General features: G+C 41.9%; 1 protein-coding gene across 1 annotated transcript; it reads right to left on the bottom strand.

Moving 5' to 3' along the window:
- Positions 1-14358: 14358 nt before the first annotated feature.
- On the bottom strand, positions 14359-15987 carry GPR101 (G protein-coupled receptor 101). The gene is made up of 2 exons (XM_004606653.2): positions 15118-15987; positions 14359-15000 (listed from the first exon to the last, which is right to left on the bottom strand). The coding sequence occupies exons 1-2, from the start codon at positions 15985-15987 to the stop codon at positions 14359-14361; spliced, it is 1512 nt and encodes a 503-aa protein (XP_004606710.2).
- Positions 15988-16917: the final 930 nt, after the last annotated feature.

Genomic DNA, 16917 nt, shown 5'->3' with positions numbered 1-16917 from the left:
GACGGGGTGGGGGGAGATGGGATCGGGGAGGGTGGGAGGGATGCTGGGTTTACTGGTGGTGGAGAATGGGCACTGGTGAAGGGATGGGTTCCCGAACTTTGTATGAGGGAAGCATAAGCACAAAAGTGTATAAATCTGTAAATGTGCCCTCATGGTGATTCACGAATTAAAAATAAATAAATTAATTTTAAAAAATTAATGGTTAAGCCATCTGCGCTGGACTTTGATTTGGGGAAGATTTTAGATTACTGTTTAAATTTCCCTACTAGTGTTTGATTTATTCAGCTTTTCTATTTACTCCTGATTCAGTTTGGAAGTTTGTTTGCTTATAAAATTTATTAATTTCTTCTAAGTTCTCCAGTTTAGTGGTATAAAATTGCCCTAACAATAGTGATATGTATGTAAGGAATCTGTTGAAACTTCTATGATCCTATTTATTAGGGTATCCTCTCTTTTTTATTTATAAGTCTAGCAAAGAGTTTGTAAATCTTGTTATTATTCGAAAGAACCAACTCTTGGTTTCACTGATATTTTAAATTCTATATAGTTTTATCTGCTATAATATTTTAAATTTCCTTTCCACATTGGATTTTATTTATTTTCTTCTTTTTAAGTGAAAACAGATTTATTTGGAAGATTTAAAGAAAGTGTGGAGGGATGGAAAAGTGATAGAGAGTAAGTAACATGCTGAAGAGGGAACATGGGCTTCTCCAAAGGCAGAGAGAGTCCCTAACACATCTCAGCAATAGATATGAAAACATAAAAGTAGGGGAGATGTGTGTGAAACATGTGCTTGGGCATCACATATGCTTAGTGACATTGACATAAGCAGCATATGGGCCTGGGAAGCATTGCCTTATTTATTGTTCTTTTTATAATTCTTTACAATGTGAGGTTAGATGACTTACTGGAATATCTTTTCATTTCAGGTAGTGATCCCATTTCTCTCTTTATTGATTTTTGCTGTATCTATGGGGTCATTTGTCTGGGGTAAATGACTGAAACTGTTTCTCAGATTTAATAATGCAAAACTTTGGCATAGAAAACTAATATATGCTCTGGGTATGCAAGCTAGAACTAATTCACCAGTGGTGCTATGTATAGTGGTAATCATTATTTACATATAATAAATTTGAGTAAGCTCAATGAAATTTATTATTCAGAACCTGACTTTGACCACTTTATCTCCATTTCTGAAATGGAGAACTACTGATTTCTCTCTTTAAACTTTGGTGACAGACCTGCAGCCTTGAATCAGCAAGACTTTCATACATTTTTGCATCCTGTTCATTCTTGCCCCTCAAGAGTACCTGGTTATTTCAATCTGACAGTGTGCAGGTCTTGAGATTTAGAAAATCAGTAATCCACCTGAAAAATTAATACTTTGGGGCCCCATGGATAGCTTAATGGTAGTGTTTACCTTACCGTCATGAGATCACGGGTCCCTGGAAACATACCATGTTCTGTAAACCACAACAAAAATGCACAGATCTTTGCGCACCATAACCAAGAGTGTGTGAGCTCCACTATCAAGCATGTCAACCTTAGTGACCACTGACACAAGACATGCAAGTACATGTGTGTTTCCGTGGCCAACACAAAAATAACAACAAAAAGAGAAGGGAAGAGCAAAAAAATATTTGAAAAATTGGCCAAGCTTTTGATTTTTGAAAACCCTACTTTCATTTGTTGTAATGTCTGCTTAATGAGGACCTTACTTTATTTTCTTTCAGAAAGAGTTGCTTGTTTTCCCTCTGCTTCCAGTTTATTAGCAAATTCTGCAGTGTGCTGAAAGCTGACTGAAGAATTTCTACAAAGACTTCCAGACACATCATTTAAAAAAATGTACAGGGACTGGAGCACAGCGGGTAGGGCGTTTGCCTTGCATGCGGCCGACCCAGGTTTGAATCCCAGCATCCCATATAGTCCCCTGAGCACCGCCAGGGGTGGTTCCTGAGTGCACGGCCAGAAGCAATCCCCGTGCATCGCAGGGTGTGACCCCCCAAAAAAGCAAAAAAAATGTACATCTATATGGACATATATCTCTATGCTCCCAATGACGTTTTTAAAAATATGTTTTCTACTGAATCAGTGTAAGATACAGTTACAAAACTGTTCATTGCTTCGATAATATACAACATTTCAATACCCGTCTCTCCACCAATGTACATCTTCCACAACCAGTGCCCCACGTTTCCCTCTTACCACCACCCCCAACTTATGGCAGACACTCCCCCCTCTCCTCCTTATCCTTCTCTTCCTCCTCCATCTCCTCATCCTCCTTCTCATTCTCCTTTTCTTCCTGTTCCTCCTTCTCCTTTCCCTTCTCCTCCTCCTCTCCTTTTTCTCCTTTTCCCTCCCTCTCTCCATCCCGCCCCTACTTTCTCTCCCCCTCTCTTTCTTTCTCCCTCACTCTCTTTCCTTTTGGGCTTTATGGTTTGCAATAAAAGTACTGAAAACCTATCATATTCTGTTGTGTACACCACATCATGATCCATTCCTCTGTAGTGGGCATTTGAATTGTTTCCAAATCTTTACTACTATGCTAAGTACAGGAATAATTATAAGTGTACAGATATCCTTTCAAATTAATATTTGAAATATTATCCCTTTCAGCAATCAGTTCTTGACCCAAGTGATTATTTCTAACATTGCCAATGACATGTTTTAAATATATATATACATACATATATGTATTTGTATAAATTTAAAATTCTAATTGTCCTTACGGATGGCCAATAATCATATGAAAAAGTGCTCATTTTCACTCACGATAAGGGAAATAAAAATCAAAACAACAATGAGATATCATCTCACATATCCAAAAGTCTGGAAACATCCAGTGTTGGCAGGGTTATGGTGAGAAAGGAACCCTCATCCACTGATGGTGGGAATGTTGTCTGGTTCAAACTCTATGGGAAGAATTAAGGAAATCTCCAAAAATAGGAACAGAACTCCCATATGGACCACCAGCACTATTTCTCAGCATCTATTCTCAGAACACAAAAATATTAATTTGAAAGCATATCTGTACACTTATGATTATTGCTGTACTTAGCATAGTAGTAAAGATTTGGAAACAATTCAAATGCCCATTACAGAGGAATGGATCATGATGTGGTGTACACAACAGAATACTATACAACTATAAGAAAGAACAAAATAATTCAATTTGCCTTGGCATGTATGGAACTAAAGGATGTCAGGCTGAGTGTAGTTAGTCAGAAAGAATGGAATAGATAAAGAATAATGTCTCTCCAAGGATGCCCACTCTCTCCACTTCTGTTCAATATAGTACTGGAAGTACTTGCAATAGCGATTAGGCAAGAAAAAGATATTAAGCGCATTCAGGTAGGAAAGGAAGAAATCAAGCTCTCACTATTCACAAATGATATGATACTATACTTAGAGAACCCTAAAACCTCTACCAAGAAACTCCTAGAAACAATAGACTCATATAGTAAAGTTGCAGGCTATAAATTCAATACCCAAAAGTCCATGGCTTTCCTATATGCAAATAATGAGAGAGAAGAAAGCGACATGATAAAATCAATCCCGTTCACAGTTGTGCCTCAAAAAATAAAGTACCTCGGAATCAGCTTAATTAAGGAGGTAAAGGACTTGTATAATGAAAACTACAAAACGCTACTTCAGGAAATAAAAGAGGACACGATGGGGCTGGAGTGATAGCACAGCGGGCAGGGCATTTGCCTTGCACGCGGCCGACCCCGGTTCGAATCCCAGCATCCCATATGGTCCCCTGAGCACCGCCAGGGGTAATTCCTGAGTGCATGAGCCAGGAATGATCCCTGTGCATTGCCGGGTGTGACCCCCCCCAAAAAAAGCAAAAAAAAAAGACGACACGAGGAAATGGAAAGATATCCCCTGATGATGATTGAAGAATTAATGTTGTCGAAATGGGAGTACTCCCCAAAGCATTGTACAAATTCAATGCTATCCCTATAAGGATACCCTTGACATTCTTCAAAGAAATGGACCAAGCACTCCTGAAATTCATATGGAACAATAAGGCCCCACAAATAGCTAAAGCAATTCTTGGGAAAAAGAAAATGGGAGGAATCAACGTCCCCAACTTCAAACTGTACTACAAAGTGGTAGTAATTAAAACAGCATCATATTGGAACAAAGGCAGAGCTGCAGACCAATGGAACAGGGTTAAATACTCAAACATCCCCCACCAAATATATGATCATCTAATCTTTGATAAGGGAGCAAGAAATGTGAAGTGGAGCAAGGAAAGCATGTTTAACAAATTGTGCTGGCAAAACTGGACAACTACATGCAAAAAATGGATTTAGATCTCCACCTATCACCATGTACAAAAGTCATATCAAAATGGATTAAAGATCTCAACATCAGAGCAGAATCCCTAAGGTACATTGAAGACAAGGTCGGAAAAACCCTTCATGACATTGAAGCTAACGGTATCTTCAAAGATGACATGCCACTGGCCAAGCAAGTGAAAACAGAGATAAATAAATGGGACTATCTCAAACTAAGAAGCTTCTGCACCTCAAAAGAAACAGTGACCAAAATACAAAGACAATCTACAGAATGGGAAAGGATATTTACGCAGTACCCATCCGATATAGGGTTGATATCAAGGATATACAATGCACTGGTTGAACTCCACAAGAAGAAAACTACCAACCCGATCAAAATATGGGGTGATGAAATGAACAGAAACTTTCCCAATGAAGAAATTCGAATGGCTGTGAGGCACATGAGAAAATGCTCAACATCACTAATCATTAGGGAGATGCAGATCAAAACAACAATGAGATATCATCTCACACCACAGAGACTGGCCCACATCCCAAGAAACAAAAGCAACTGGTGTTGGCGTGGATGTGGGAGAAAGGGATTCTCCTTCACTGCTGGTGGGAATGCCGACTGGTTCAGCCCTTTTGGAAAACAATATGGATGATTCTCAAAAATTTAGAAATTGAGATTCCATTTGACCTAGCAATATCACTCCTGGGAATATACCCCGGAGAGGCAAAAAGGTATAGTAGAAATGACATCTGCATTTCTATGTTCATTGAAGCACTGTTTACAATAGCCACAATCTGGAAAAAAACAGAGTGCCAAAAAAACAGATGACTGGTTAAAGAAACTTTGGTACATCTACACAATGTACATCTACACTATGCAGCTGTCAGAAAAGATGAAGTTATGAAATTTGCATATAAGTGGATCAACATGGAAAGTATCATGTTGAGTGAAATGAGTCAGAAAGAAAGACAGACATAGAATGATTGCACTCATATGTGGAATATAAAGTAGCAGGGAGGTACAAGCTTGCAATTATGCAATTTCTGGCAGATATTTCTCTGGACTTAGTTACTAAAATACTAAAATACAGAAATCCAAAATTGTGCAGCCTCTATTGCTCGACCTCATATCTCTTCATTCTCAGCAATGGAAAACAAATTATCAAATGCTTCCTTTTTAGCAGGTCTGACTTTGGGGGGAGAAACTCCTAACAATAATAGTTTTTTGTTGAAATATTGAATGTAATAAAAGTAAAGTGAAAGTAAAGTGAAATTTATCAGCTACACAGGCGGGGTGGGGGGCTGGGGAGGTGGCAGTGGTGGGGAGGAGGTGTACTGTGATTCTTGGTAGTGGAATATGTGCACTGTTGTAGGGATGGGTGTTCGAGCATTGTATAACTGAGACTTAAACCTGAAAGCTTTGTAACTTTCCACATGGTGATTCAATAAAAAAATGATGTCTCTCATATATGGGACATAAAGATACACAGTGAGATATCATCAACAGTCAAAAGATTTGGGAGAATTAATCTACACAAGTGAGTGGGGAGATTGGGGCCCATGGGTTACTGAGATAGGTACACTTACATTTGTGTTGGAATTATGTACATGAGAAACCATTGTTAATAGTATTGTAAACCATAGAATCTCAATTAATTTTTAGAAGAGTATTATTGTTTGGCCTCAGTTTGTGTCACACAAAATACAGATGGTAGATGGAAAAACAAGATAAGAGACTGTTTTATTCTAAGCCAGATTTTCCTGAAACATTCCATAAGGCTTTAATTTAAAATAATTGTAGCAAGAGAAACATTTCTTTTTTTTAATTTTTATCAAATCACCATGTGGAAAGTTACAAATTCACTGGTTTATGTCTCAGTTATACAATATTCAAACACCCATCCCTTCACCAGTGCCCATATTCCACCACCAAAAACCCCAGTATACCCCCCGCCCCCACCGCCCATCTCCTATTGTGTAACTAATGAATTTCACTTCAATTTTCTTTACCTTGATTATGTTCCATATTTCAACACAAAACTCACTATTGTTGTTGGAGTTTCCACCCAAGAAAGACAGCCCTACTACCAAGGAAGCATTTGATAATTAGTTTTCCATTGCTGGTAATGAAGAGATATGTAGCCCCACTGCTCCAAGCATATAACTCTTTTTTTCCTTTTTCCTTTTCCTTTTTCCCCCCTCATCCCCCCTTCCCGCTCCTCATAGTATGGTGTACGCCATGCCGTGTTTCTCCATGAAAATGGGAAACAACCTGGAAAGAGGGATATTTCCTCTTCTCGGCCGGCGTGGGGCTTTTGCTTAGTTCACAGTCCAGAGAGGTGGCTGCTACATTAATAACCTTCAATATTTCAACAAAAACTCACTGTTATTATTTGGAGTTCCCCCCCCCAAGTCAGACCTGTTCAAAAGGAACTGTTCCTCATTGCTGACAATTGAGAGATATTAAGTCGGTTTTGGATTTCTGTATAAAGTCCAGGGAAAATTCTGCCAGAAATTGCATAGCCCAGCTCACAGTCCTAGTGCATTGCTGTAAGAAGTCTCTGGAATCAAAGTCTTTAGGCGCAGAGGGTCCGCTTCACTCTCAGCAGCTCTGAATTTATCTGGGCCGAGGGCGTGTTGGTTACACCCCCTTCCCATGAGTCCCTAGGAGCCCCAAGTGTAAAAATCGAATACCTCTGGGTTAGGACTCTTAGAAGATGGCGCCTGCCATGTGGGTGCCACCGCCGCCGCCGTTTTCCATGCAGGAAGACAGGGTGGGGAGGAAAAATCCTCCCCCGGGCAGCACAGAGTTGCAGCCCAGTTCTCAGTCCCAGTGCATTGCTATTAGAAGCTGCACTGGATGCTCAAATGTGTTAGGTCTCTGGAATCAAAGTCTTTAGGTGCAGAGGGTCTAAAGAGAAACATTTCTTAAAGAAATTTAAGTTGGGGTTGAGGACGTAGTACTTCTTAAGGTGGGGCTGAAGTGGTAGTACAAGCAAGTTGCTTGCCTTGAACACTGCTGACCTACGTTCAATCTCCAGCATCCCATATGGCCCCCAAAACACTGTTGAAAGTGATCCCTGAGCCTCTAAACACCCCCAAAAAAGACCACTTGTGTATACTTTTTGTATATGACTTATTTTTCCTATTTTCTTCCTTATGGTTTGAGTCTGATTTTTTTTTCTGCTATGCTAAGCCACCTCTTCAGCCCTAGTAAATATGATTAAGCCATTAGAAGGGTTGTCCAACAAATCTTAGGTAAAATGTGAATTTTGGAGACAAGTTGATTAAACTATTACCCCTTCGTATCTAGGCTATAATTTTTAAAAGTTTTCCTTGGATTATATATTCACTGTCACTGTCATCCTGTTGCTCATCAATTTGTTCAAGCGGGTGCCAGTAATGTCTCTCATTGTGAGACTTATTTGTTACTGATTTTGGCATATCCAATACGCCACGGGTAGCTTGCCAGGCTCTGCTGTGTGGGCGTGATACTCTCGGTAGCTTGTTGGGTTCTCTGAGAGGGGCGGAGGAATTGAACATGGGTCGGCCACGTGAAAGGTGAATGCCCTACCGCTGTGCTATTGCTCCAGCCCCTTAGTATATTAGTTATAAAATACCAGATATTTCAATATTATTCATCAATTAAATATGCATATTTTTGATTATTGGTTGTCTTGTGCTTGCAAGTGGAGAATGTTTCAGTTCAACCTAGTTTTACATTGGTAACATATTTGAAGTCAGTTTTCTTGACTAAACAACTCCCCCTCCCCCCGTTGGGAATTTGTATTACAAATATTCTTTAAGCTTACAGTTTTGGGGCATAGTCATGCAGGTAATATGTTTCCTGTGATTTTTGTTGTTTATTTTTAGGCCACACTCAGCAGTGCTCAGGGCTTACTTCTGGCTCTGTACTCACGGATCAATTATAGCAGGCTCAGGGGACCATACAAGGTGCTGGGGATCAAACCTGGGCCAGCCACTTGCAAGGTAAAATGCCCTACCCACTGTATATTCCTCCAAACCCTCCGGTGGTAAATATTAGTCTTGTTTAGGAAAACAAAAGCTATATATAACCTTCAATTCATGAACAGTGTTAAATCTCTAAAACTCTCGTTTTTACGTACAGGGTTTAAAGAGGTTGTATTGCCCTTAAAAGTGAGATTAGAATGAGGAGGATTAGGGCTAACAAGTTGCATTCTGAAAGAAAGTGAGGGGAGACTAGCAGGGCAGTGGGAATTCATGAGTTGACTGCTTGACTTATAGAAGACACACATAGTTCACCACTCTTTGTCTATATTGAGACAATAAGGGCTAACACTGGTGGCAAAAGGGCATGGGCTGGAGCTGATTGGTGGGAGAGGGAGTGGTTATAATAAAGTATCTGTTCCACTAAGCAAATGATGGTTGGAGGGATCACTTGGGATGGCAGATGCGTGCTGAAAGTAGGCTATAGACCAAACATGATGGCTGCTTAATGCCTATGTTGCAAACCATAACACCCAAAAGGAGAGAGAGTAGAGGGAATATGTCTGCCCCAGAGGCATGGGTTGGGAAGGGGTGGGGGTGGCGGGAGGAACACTGGGAACATTGGTGGTGAAGAATGGCACTGGTGGAGGGATGGGTACTTGAACATTGTTTGAAATGTAATCACAAAAATGTATACGTCTGTAACTGTATCATGATAATTCAGTAAAATAAAAAAATTAGAAAAAAAGAAAGTGTCTGTTGAGCCGGAGTGATAAACAGCTGGTAGAGAATTTGTCTTGCATGCAGCCAACCCAGGTTGGATCCATTGCATCCCATATGATTCCCCAAGCACCACTAGGAGTAATCCCTGAGTGCAGGAGTAACCCTGAGCATCATTGGGTGTGACCCAAAAAGCAAAACAAAAAAAAGTCTGCTGACAGTATAAATTTTAGATTCTATCAGCTATCTCCCATTTAATCTCATAATCTAGGTCTGTGCTCTAAACCCTACTCAGGAGGAGCAACTATTCTGAAATTCACTGGAACTATACCTGTACTCTGAATATTGATTTTTGTTTTATGGGGGCAGGCTTTTGGCCACACCAGGAAATGCTCAGGGAGCTACTCATGGTTCTATACTCAAGGGATCACGTGATGCCGGAGATCCAACCAGGGCTGGCCACATGCAAAGTAAGTGCCTTAAACCCTGTATTGTCTCTCTGACCCCTATTGTCTAAATATTCCAAATTAAATGATGTTGTATGGTCTTTAGGGACATCTTTATTTCCAACATGTGTGCCACCTGATAGTTTAATTTAAAAATTTAATTTTATTTTTATAAAGTTGTCTATGATAACTTACTACATTTCATATTCCAACACCAATCCCACCACCATTCCACCTTCCCACCACCATATTTTGAATGTTTCCACCCCAATCCCCAAAGCTTGCCCCCAAAGCAGGACATAAATAATACATTTTGTATTGCTTGTTATGAATAATCATCTAAAATGATCCCAAGTAGTTTCCTTAGAGGAAAGAGTGTGAAGATTGTTGTATTTTGTCCTAGAACCATTAAGACCTAGTATAAGAGACTAGTAGCATGTTAGAAAAGGTTGAGTGTTGTGTGCTTAATATATATGTATGTATATATATATACATATATTCCCGAGATTTGCCACCTGATAGTTTTATCTTAGCTCCCAATTCCCCTTATTTGCATTGATGGTAGGAGTTTGTGAAAAAAAGTCAAGTCTAGTTGAGTGACAGGAGGAAGAAATTGTCTGGGTGGGGTTCACAGAGCAAAGCGAAGGCAGCTTCATGTCATTCTCACAGCAGCTACCTTGGAACATCTTGAACTGTAGTGTCTAAATTAATAGTGTGCTTGGTTTGGGAATGAAAACTAGGGAAAGGTGCTCTATTTTGATTAAAATGGGACGAATAGCTCCCTGAACCTCTTATTATGGGCCCATAAACGCCACTGGGGAAGCACGCAATGTGCAGTTCCTTACACCTCTACTAATGAAATTCCCAGAAGAACTGCTGCGGGTCGAGCACACTGAAGAACTAGCCGGCTCTCAAGATTTGGACATATTCACCTATGGCATGTGTCCTGTGTTTTCATGTTACAGTTGGTATTAGAGAATTTTCTTAAAGCATGCTTTGGAGAGATGCCTGTATCCTCTTGTTCTATAAACCCTGTTGAAGTTTACTGACGTGGGTGTGGGGGAGGGAGACAAGGCCAGAGTGGGCTGAGTTTTGCTGAAGGAGGTATCCTGGACCTAAGCAGCAGGTACAGGAGCCCACGGGAGGGGGATGGGCGGGCAGGATAACCCAGGTGGTGTTTCCAAAAATCAAGGTGAGCCACTTATCCCCCTGTTCAAACTTGATAATAAAGGTTGGTAGCAGGAGTCACCACCCCCACCCCCAATCCAACCATTTGGCCCCATTTTTCAGTATACCCACCCCACTGATTTCTTTTTCTGATTTTTAAAAATTTGTCTTGTTCTTTTTGGAACATGCTTTTTTTCACCCTTTGATGCTTTTTTTCTTTCAGAGGAACTAAGAAAATGCCCCTCTTGTAACAAGTGTTTCAAGTTGACTCCCATTCCACTGTATATTCCTGATATTAGAATGGTGAATGTAAAATGTTGATGCCAAGGTTTCCTTCTACCATGTAATATAGCTATCCCCTTTCTGGTCCTTCTGAGCAAGAGAAGGGCTAGAGACCTAGTTATGCATCTCCCTCCCCCTATTTTCCCACAAAGCGCGGCGTAATAACCAGACACACAAATCACAATTAAGATTTTATTTAACATATTTAAGAAAATGCCAAGGACAATATTTTATAGCACTTACTTAAGAAACACAAACACCACCACTTAATAGTTAAACCACAAAGCATCAGTCTTTCTGCGTTCACTAAGCAGAAATCCATTCTGTCCAGTCAAAAAGGAAAAGTATTAGCAACTGTTTTAGAAAAGCTCCAATTAAAATGAACAAATATGAGAATTTGCCCTTAGCCAGTCTTGGGGAATACTGACTTGTGGCACATAAAATTTGATATTAAAGGTAGTTCTGGAAATTATCCCATAAGGGTATGTCTATATTTCTCTTCAACATTTTTTTCTTAAAATAAACTCTTCTAGTTGTCTCTTCTGATTCAAACCTGTTGCAACATAACTGAATTCTCAAACGCTTCAAGTCCAACCCAGGGAGGAGTCTCGCTACCCGCTTATCCATTTACACATTCATATTATAGCTTATCCTTCAGTCCATGTTCTTGAAGGGGGAGAAGATTGTCTCCATGGATTTTGCTTTCTATACATTCAATTAATGGAAAAATCAGCAAACCACTGCCAAGTATTGAGAACAACCAGTGATATGTCAGCCACAGTGATAATTCAGATTAATTGTACCAGTTCTCATCTGTCTTATTATATTGTACCGGGGATTTAATGAATAAAAGGCACATCTTTGAATCAGCCAACCTTGGAACCATCTTGCATATATTTCTTCTTAATTTTTTTATCTTGTATATATTCTTACATGCATTTTTACAAATACAATTTAAAAGGCAAAATATACTATGTTCTATTTAGTTAACTGACCAAGGTGGTGGTCGTAGAATTTAGCATGCATTTTCTTTTTTTTTTTTTTGCTTTTTGGGTCACACCCAGTGATGCTCAGGGGTTACTCCTGGCTTTGCACTCAGGAATTATTCCTGGCAGTACTTGGGGGACCATATGGGATGCCGGGGATCGAACCCGGGTCGGCCGTGTGCAAGGCAAACACCCGGCTATCACTCCGGCCCCCTAGCATGCATTTTCTTAAAACTAAATTGAATCTAAATACTACCCTCCCCCCTTTTTTGCTTTTGGCTTGCACTTGATGCTCAGGAATTAGTCCTGGCTTTACTATACTACATCTTTTTGAGAATGGTGATATCCATAATCACATTTAACCTAATATCTTGTCTCTAAGAACACTCACTTTATATACAGTTGTAGCTTAAGTTTCTAAGTACTACAGAAATACACCAAGAAAACAGGAAAATTACCAAACTTTTAACACTAAACTTTTAAGAGTTGAAAGATGGGGTGGGGGTGGGCATAACCACTCAACTCTCAAGTGCCAATCTAAAACCAGTCTTGCTTTTGTCTATATTTTAGAGTCAGAGCACTCCTATATTGAATTCCCAGACACATCAAATCGCTTATTATTGTACAAGTTGCTGTGGTCTCCCACTTGGTGTGTCTATGAAAGCTTAAGAGGCAATGGTAGGTGTTTTCAACTGGCATTAGCAATATTTGTTGACGCTGAGGATTCTCATTCTTCTTGCCTGTGACCTGGTAATCAGTAGCCAGGTTTTGTGGATAGAATATTTCTACAGCTAGTCTTGCTGCAAACAAGCTGGGCATTTGCCATAGAGGAACAGATCATTTGTAAGTAACTGGAAAGAATTTAAGACACGGGTCGCTCCTATTTGAGCCACAGACTCTGCTTCGCTTAGGTGAAAAGGAAATTAGTGAGTTTTAGTGTTCTGAAGAATGTTGTATGTGCTGTTAATTGAACGTACAGTCATACAGGTTCTGGTTCCATTTTGAAATTTGGAAAACATTTTCTCTTACACACTTTGAAGGAGCTAATCTTTAAAAATAATAAGTTTAGTTTCACAAAATATTTGGAGATGCTTTATTTTTGAAGTCCTGTTTCCAGATCAAGTTAGCATTTCAACTACTTAAATGACAGTAGACCACCTACCTTGAATTCCTTCTGCCAAGACACACCTTCAAGGCAATGCTTTTCCCTGCATCAAAGATTGGTCACATAGGACATTTCTGTCCCCAAATATCCTATAGGGACAGGCTAATAGACAACTTGAGCAATAAAGAAGCATAATAAATTTATGACTAATATAGTTTGGTAGAAAAAACCAATAAATTTTAGATCTTGCCTGAATTAACATGTGTTCAAATAATTGGGGTTGGGGATAATTAGATTTTTATGGCTATACCAAACCATTTTTACTACATACTCCTTTCACCCTACCAATATCGACAGAAAATTAACACTAACTTTCTGCATGAACAGTTAAATTTGCTTTCACCCAGTCCTCAGGATGATCTCAGGAACATGATAGGTTTCCGATGGACAGTCTTGATCTGCACTGTGAATTTTGTGGAGTTCAGGACACTCCTAATTGAATCTCTTCTAGAAATTGTTTCCTGGAAATGCTGCTTGGTCAAAAAGGCATATTAAAACAGAAACACACACAAACGACTTGCAGAAGATATTTGGTGGATTATTATGGGCATTCCAGCTCAAACATAAAGGGAGAATTGTAAGATGATGTTTATGTTCCACTATTATTCAACAGGAGAGGAAAAGTAGTTTCATTTCAATGGATTATATCAAGAAATCAAATATACTGTCTCATGCATACGTGTTATTTCTGTTGTCTTCTCCTTTGCACTAAATTGCCAAGTCAAACATCCCCCACCATCCTCTTACACTTTTCTGGATCCCTTTTGAGTATGTAGAAACTTCTAGCTATAGTGTCCTTTGTGTCAATCTATACAGAAGCCTTTACACTAGCTTATGAGTATCTTCACTTTAGCCTTTGGGTCTTTCACTGACTAGTCAAGTTCTTCCTCTTGTGCTCAGTGAATACTTTGATTCATTCTCTTTTTTCAGTTGAACATAGGGTACGGCCTTTGTCCATAAACTCCTGACCCACTGGCCTAAAAGTCTTTAAGTTTACAGGCATTACTACCACCCCTTTTCCTTCAAAGTAAGTGTATCTCCAGGGAGACAAATATACCCAGTACAGGTCCAAAATGGATAGTTCTGGTTGCTTTAAGAAATATAGAGCCAAGTAACTTCGGTGGGGGGTGCAGTCTCAGTCTGAATTCTCAAGTTCACTTCTCAAGGACAGTTTTAAGGAAAGGCCTGAATTTCTACCTCTTCCATATAATTATCTACACTGTGTTGAAAAGGATGTGATGCATTAATAGAATTTTGGGTGGTCCACTTAAAAGAAAGCTCTTTCTTTTTGAATTGTGGACGACTCAGAGCTTGCCTTAGAAATCGCTTTAAATAGCAGTGGTGTTCTCTTCAGAAGGGTCCACCTTGCCGGTGGTTCTACCCCCTTTGGCAGGCAGATTTGGGTGGTTACCTTTGAAGGCGTGGCTTTTCTCGGGGAAGTACTCCCTCAGCAAATTGTGGATCTCCTTCCGGATGGGCTTGTGCATGTAGCCATAGATGTAGGGGTGGATGCAGCACTGGAGGAAGAAAAGCCAGATTATTATGGTGATCACCCACTGAGGAACCTTGGTTTGGACATCCACCCACACAGCCAGGACCGCTAGAAAGCAGTAGGGCCCCACGCACAGCACGTAGGAGAAAATGATCATGAAGATGACTTTCAGAGCTTTGCAGTGGCAGGACTTGGGAACAGGAGGCTCATTGCTATCTTGGACACACTGGATATTCTCCGGGGTCTTCACTGCCTCGATTGAGATCACTTCGTCATCTCCACACTCCGTATCATCTTCACCCAAGTACATGTTGCAATGGTCTTCTTCGCTGCTGCCCTTGTGGGCTGTTGTGGAGAAGCTCTCACTCTCCACACCATCTTCTGTACCCTCGATGTTGGCATTGCTGTCTTCCACCTCCTCCGCCTCCTCCGCCTCCTCCACCTCCTCCACCTCCTCTGCCTCCTCTGCCTTCTCTGCCTCCTCCACCTCCATCTTCACCTCTTCCTTGACCTCCTCCTCCACCACCTCCACCATCTCCTTCACCACCTTCCCCTCGCTTCCATCCTCTAGGTCGCCCCCATGGGTTTCCACGACGACAATGTTCTCATTCTTGTCCCCCATGCTGGCACCCCCGGCTGCCTCGATGATCTCATCGGCCTCGACCTCACCTGCATCCTGGTGCTCTACCTCGTTCTCGTCGTGGAATTCATCTTCTTTCTTCTCCTCCTCCTCTACCTTGGTTCCCACATCCAGTCGGCGAACTCTGACATGCATCAGAGCATGCTGGCGGCGGGCGACACCATACACCCCTGTGTAGCAGAAAATCATGACAGCCAGGGGAATGACAAAGAAGAACATGACACTGACAAAGGTGTAGCTCGGACTGGCCTCCCAGAACAGGAAACAGATAGCATTGCGATCATCAAAGGCAGCCTGACCCAAGCCGCAGAGTGGAGGTGTGCTCTGGAAGAGGCCCACAATCCAGGTGCCGTAGAGGAGCTTCTGGCCCCGGCGATTGGTCAGCATGTTGGGGTAGGTCAGAGGATACATAATGGTCATGTAGCGATCAATTGACACCACAATGATGCTGTTGACACTGGCAAAGGCAAACAGGTGGGCGAGGCTAACCAGGGCGGTGCAGAAGTGGATATTGATTGGCCAGAAGTAGGGCAGGGAGGTGGTTATCACCCAGGGGCCCACCAGTGCGCTCTGGAGCAGGTCAGTGACAAGCAGGTTAAAGATGAACTGATTGGTGGTTTGAGAAATCTGTGGCTTGCGCTGCAGCACAACGACCAGCACTAGGTTGCCTACCAGTGAGACGATCATAAAGATGATCAGCACGACCGAGCGAATGATCCCGTGAGCCAGTGTGATTGGCATTTTAGTGAGGGGCATACACACGGTGTTGGTGATGTTTACAAGTGCTTCAGTTATGTTGGCGGTGTAGTTCCATGCGGCCTCCATGGTGGCTTGTGGCTCACCCAGCAGGTAGGAGATGGCAGCGAAGGGGTGCAGGAACTAGACCTCACTCACAGCTGAAGATGGGAACAAAAGAAAGGGGCACAGGGTTAGTCGCTTTGCAAGTGCTTCCAAGCCTCACAGCAGCGCTGCAGGCCCCCTTCCCCCAGGCATCCCGCTTGCTTCTGGTCTGCATTCTGCCAGTTTCTCGAATCCTCCCGGTCTCGAAGCCCCTCCCTCCTTCTCTCCTGCAGTCACGTGCGCGCATAGCGTGCGGCTCACTCCCTGCTTGTCTCCCAGGCTAACTCCGTTTCCCCCAGTCTGGATCTCTCACGCTGGCGCGCGCGCGCTCACACACACACACACACACGCACGCACGCACGCACGCACGCACGCACGCACACACACGGATCTTTCCAAGTTTTGATCTGTCCCGCGGGCGCGTGTATGCGGTCTCTGCGTGCCCCACTCCCCTTCTCGGAGTCTCTAGGTTGGACGGATGCCGTTGGCGCATGCGCGTGCGCTCGCGCTCCGCGCATCTCTCTTACGCACCATAATTTACAATGCTGTTAAATGCCACAGCCCCCACCCGTGGTCCCCCACCAGATGTCCCCCTACGGTCCTCAAAGGTCCTCAAACGTGGCAAACACAGTTCTGTAAGCTAATTCTCGGGCTGGTTTCCCTGTTTGGGAGCTCTCCCGCAAGTGCTCTCTCCACATCCCACACACTCTCTCGGTTTACAGGTTTGCATCTCTCCTGCTTGCTATGCGTCTTGCTTTCACGCTATTTTTAAGCACCAGCACCATGTTTTACAATACCGTTAATGATAGGATTTCACAGCAAGTTTCAACACCACACCAACTGGTGTCCCCCCCACCCCAACCTCCCCCATCCACTTCCCCCCCTTCCTCCCCACCCTCTCTGGATCCTCAAGTT

This window comes from Sorex araneus, chromosome X, assembly GCF_027595985.1.
Source record: "Sorex araneus isolate mSorAra2 chromosome X, mSorAra2.pri, whole genome shotgun sequence".
Taxonomy (NCBI): Eukaryota; Metazoa; Chordata; class Mammalia; order Eulipotyphla; family Soricidae; genus Sorex; species Sorex araneus.
Note: the sequence above shows the minus strand (reverse complement) of the source record. Positions and strands in the feature narration are given on the sequence as shown.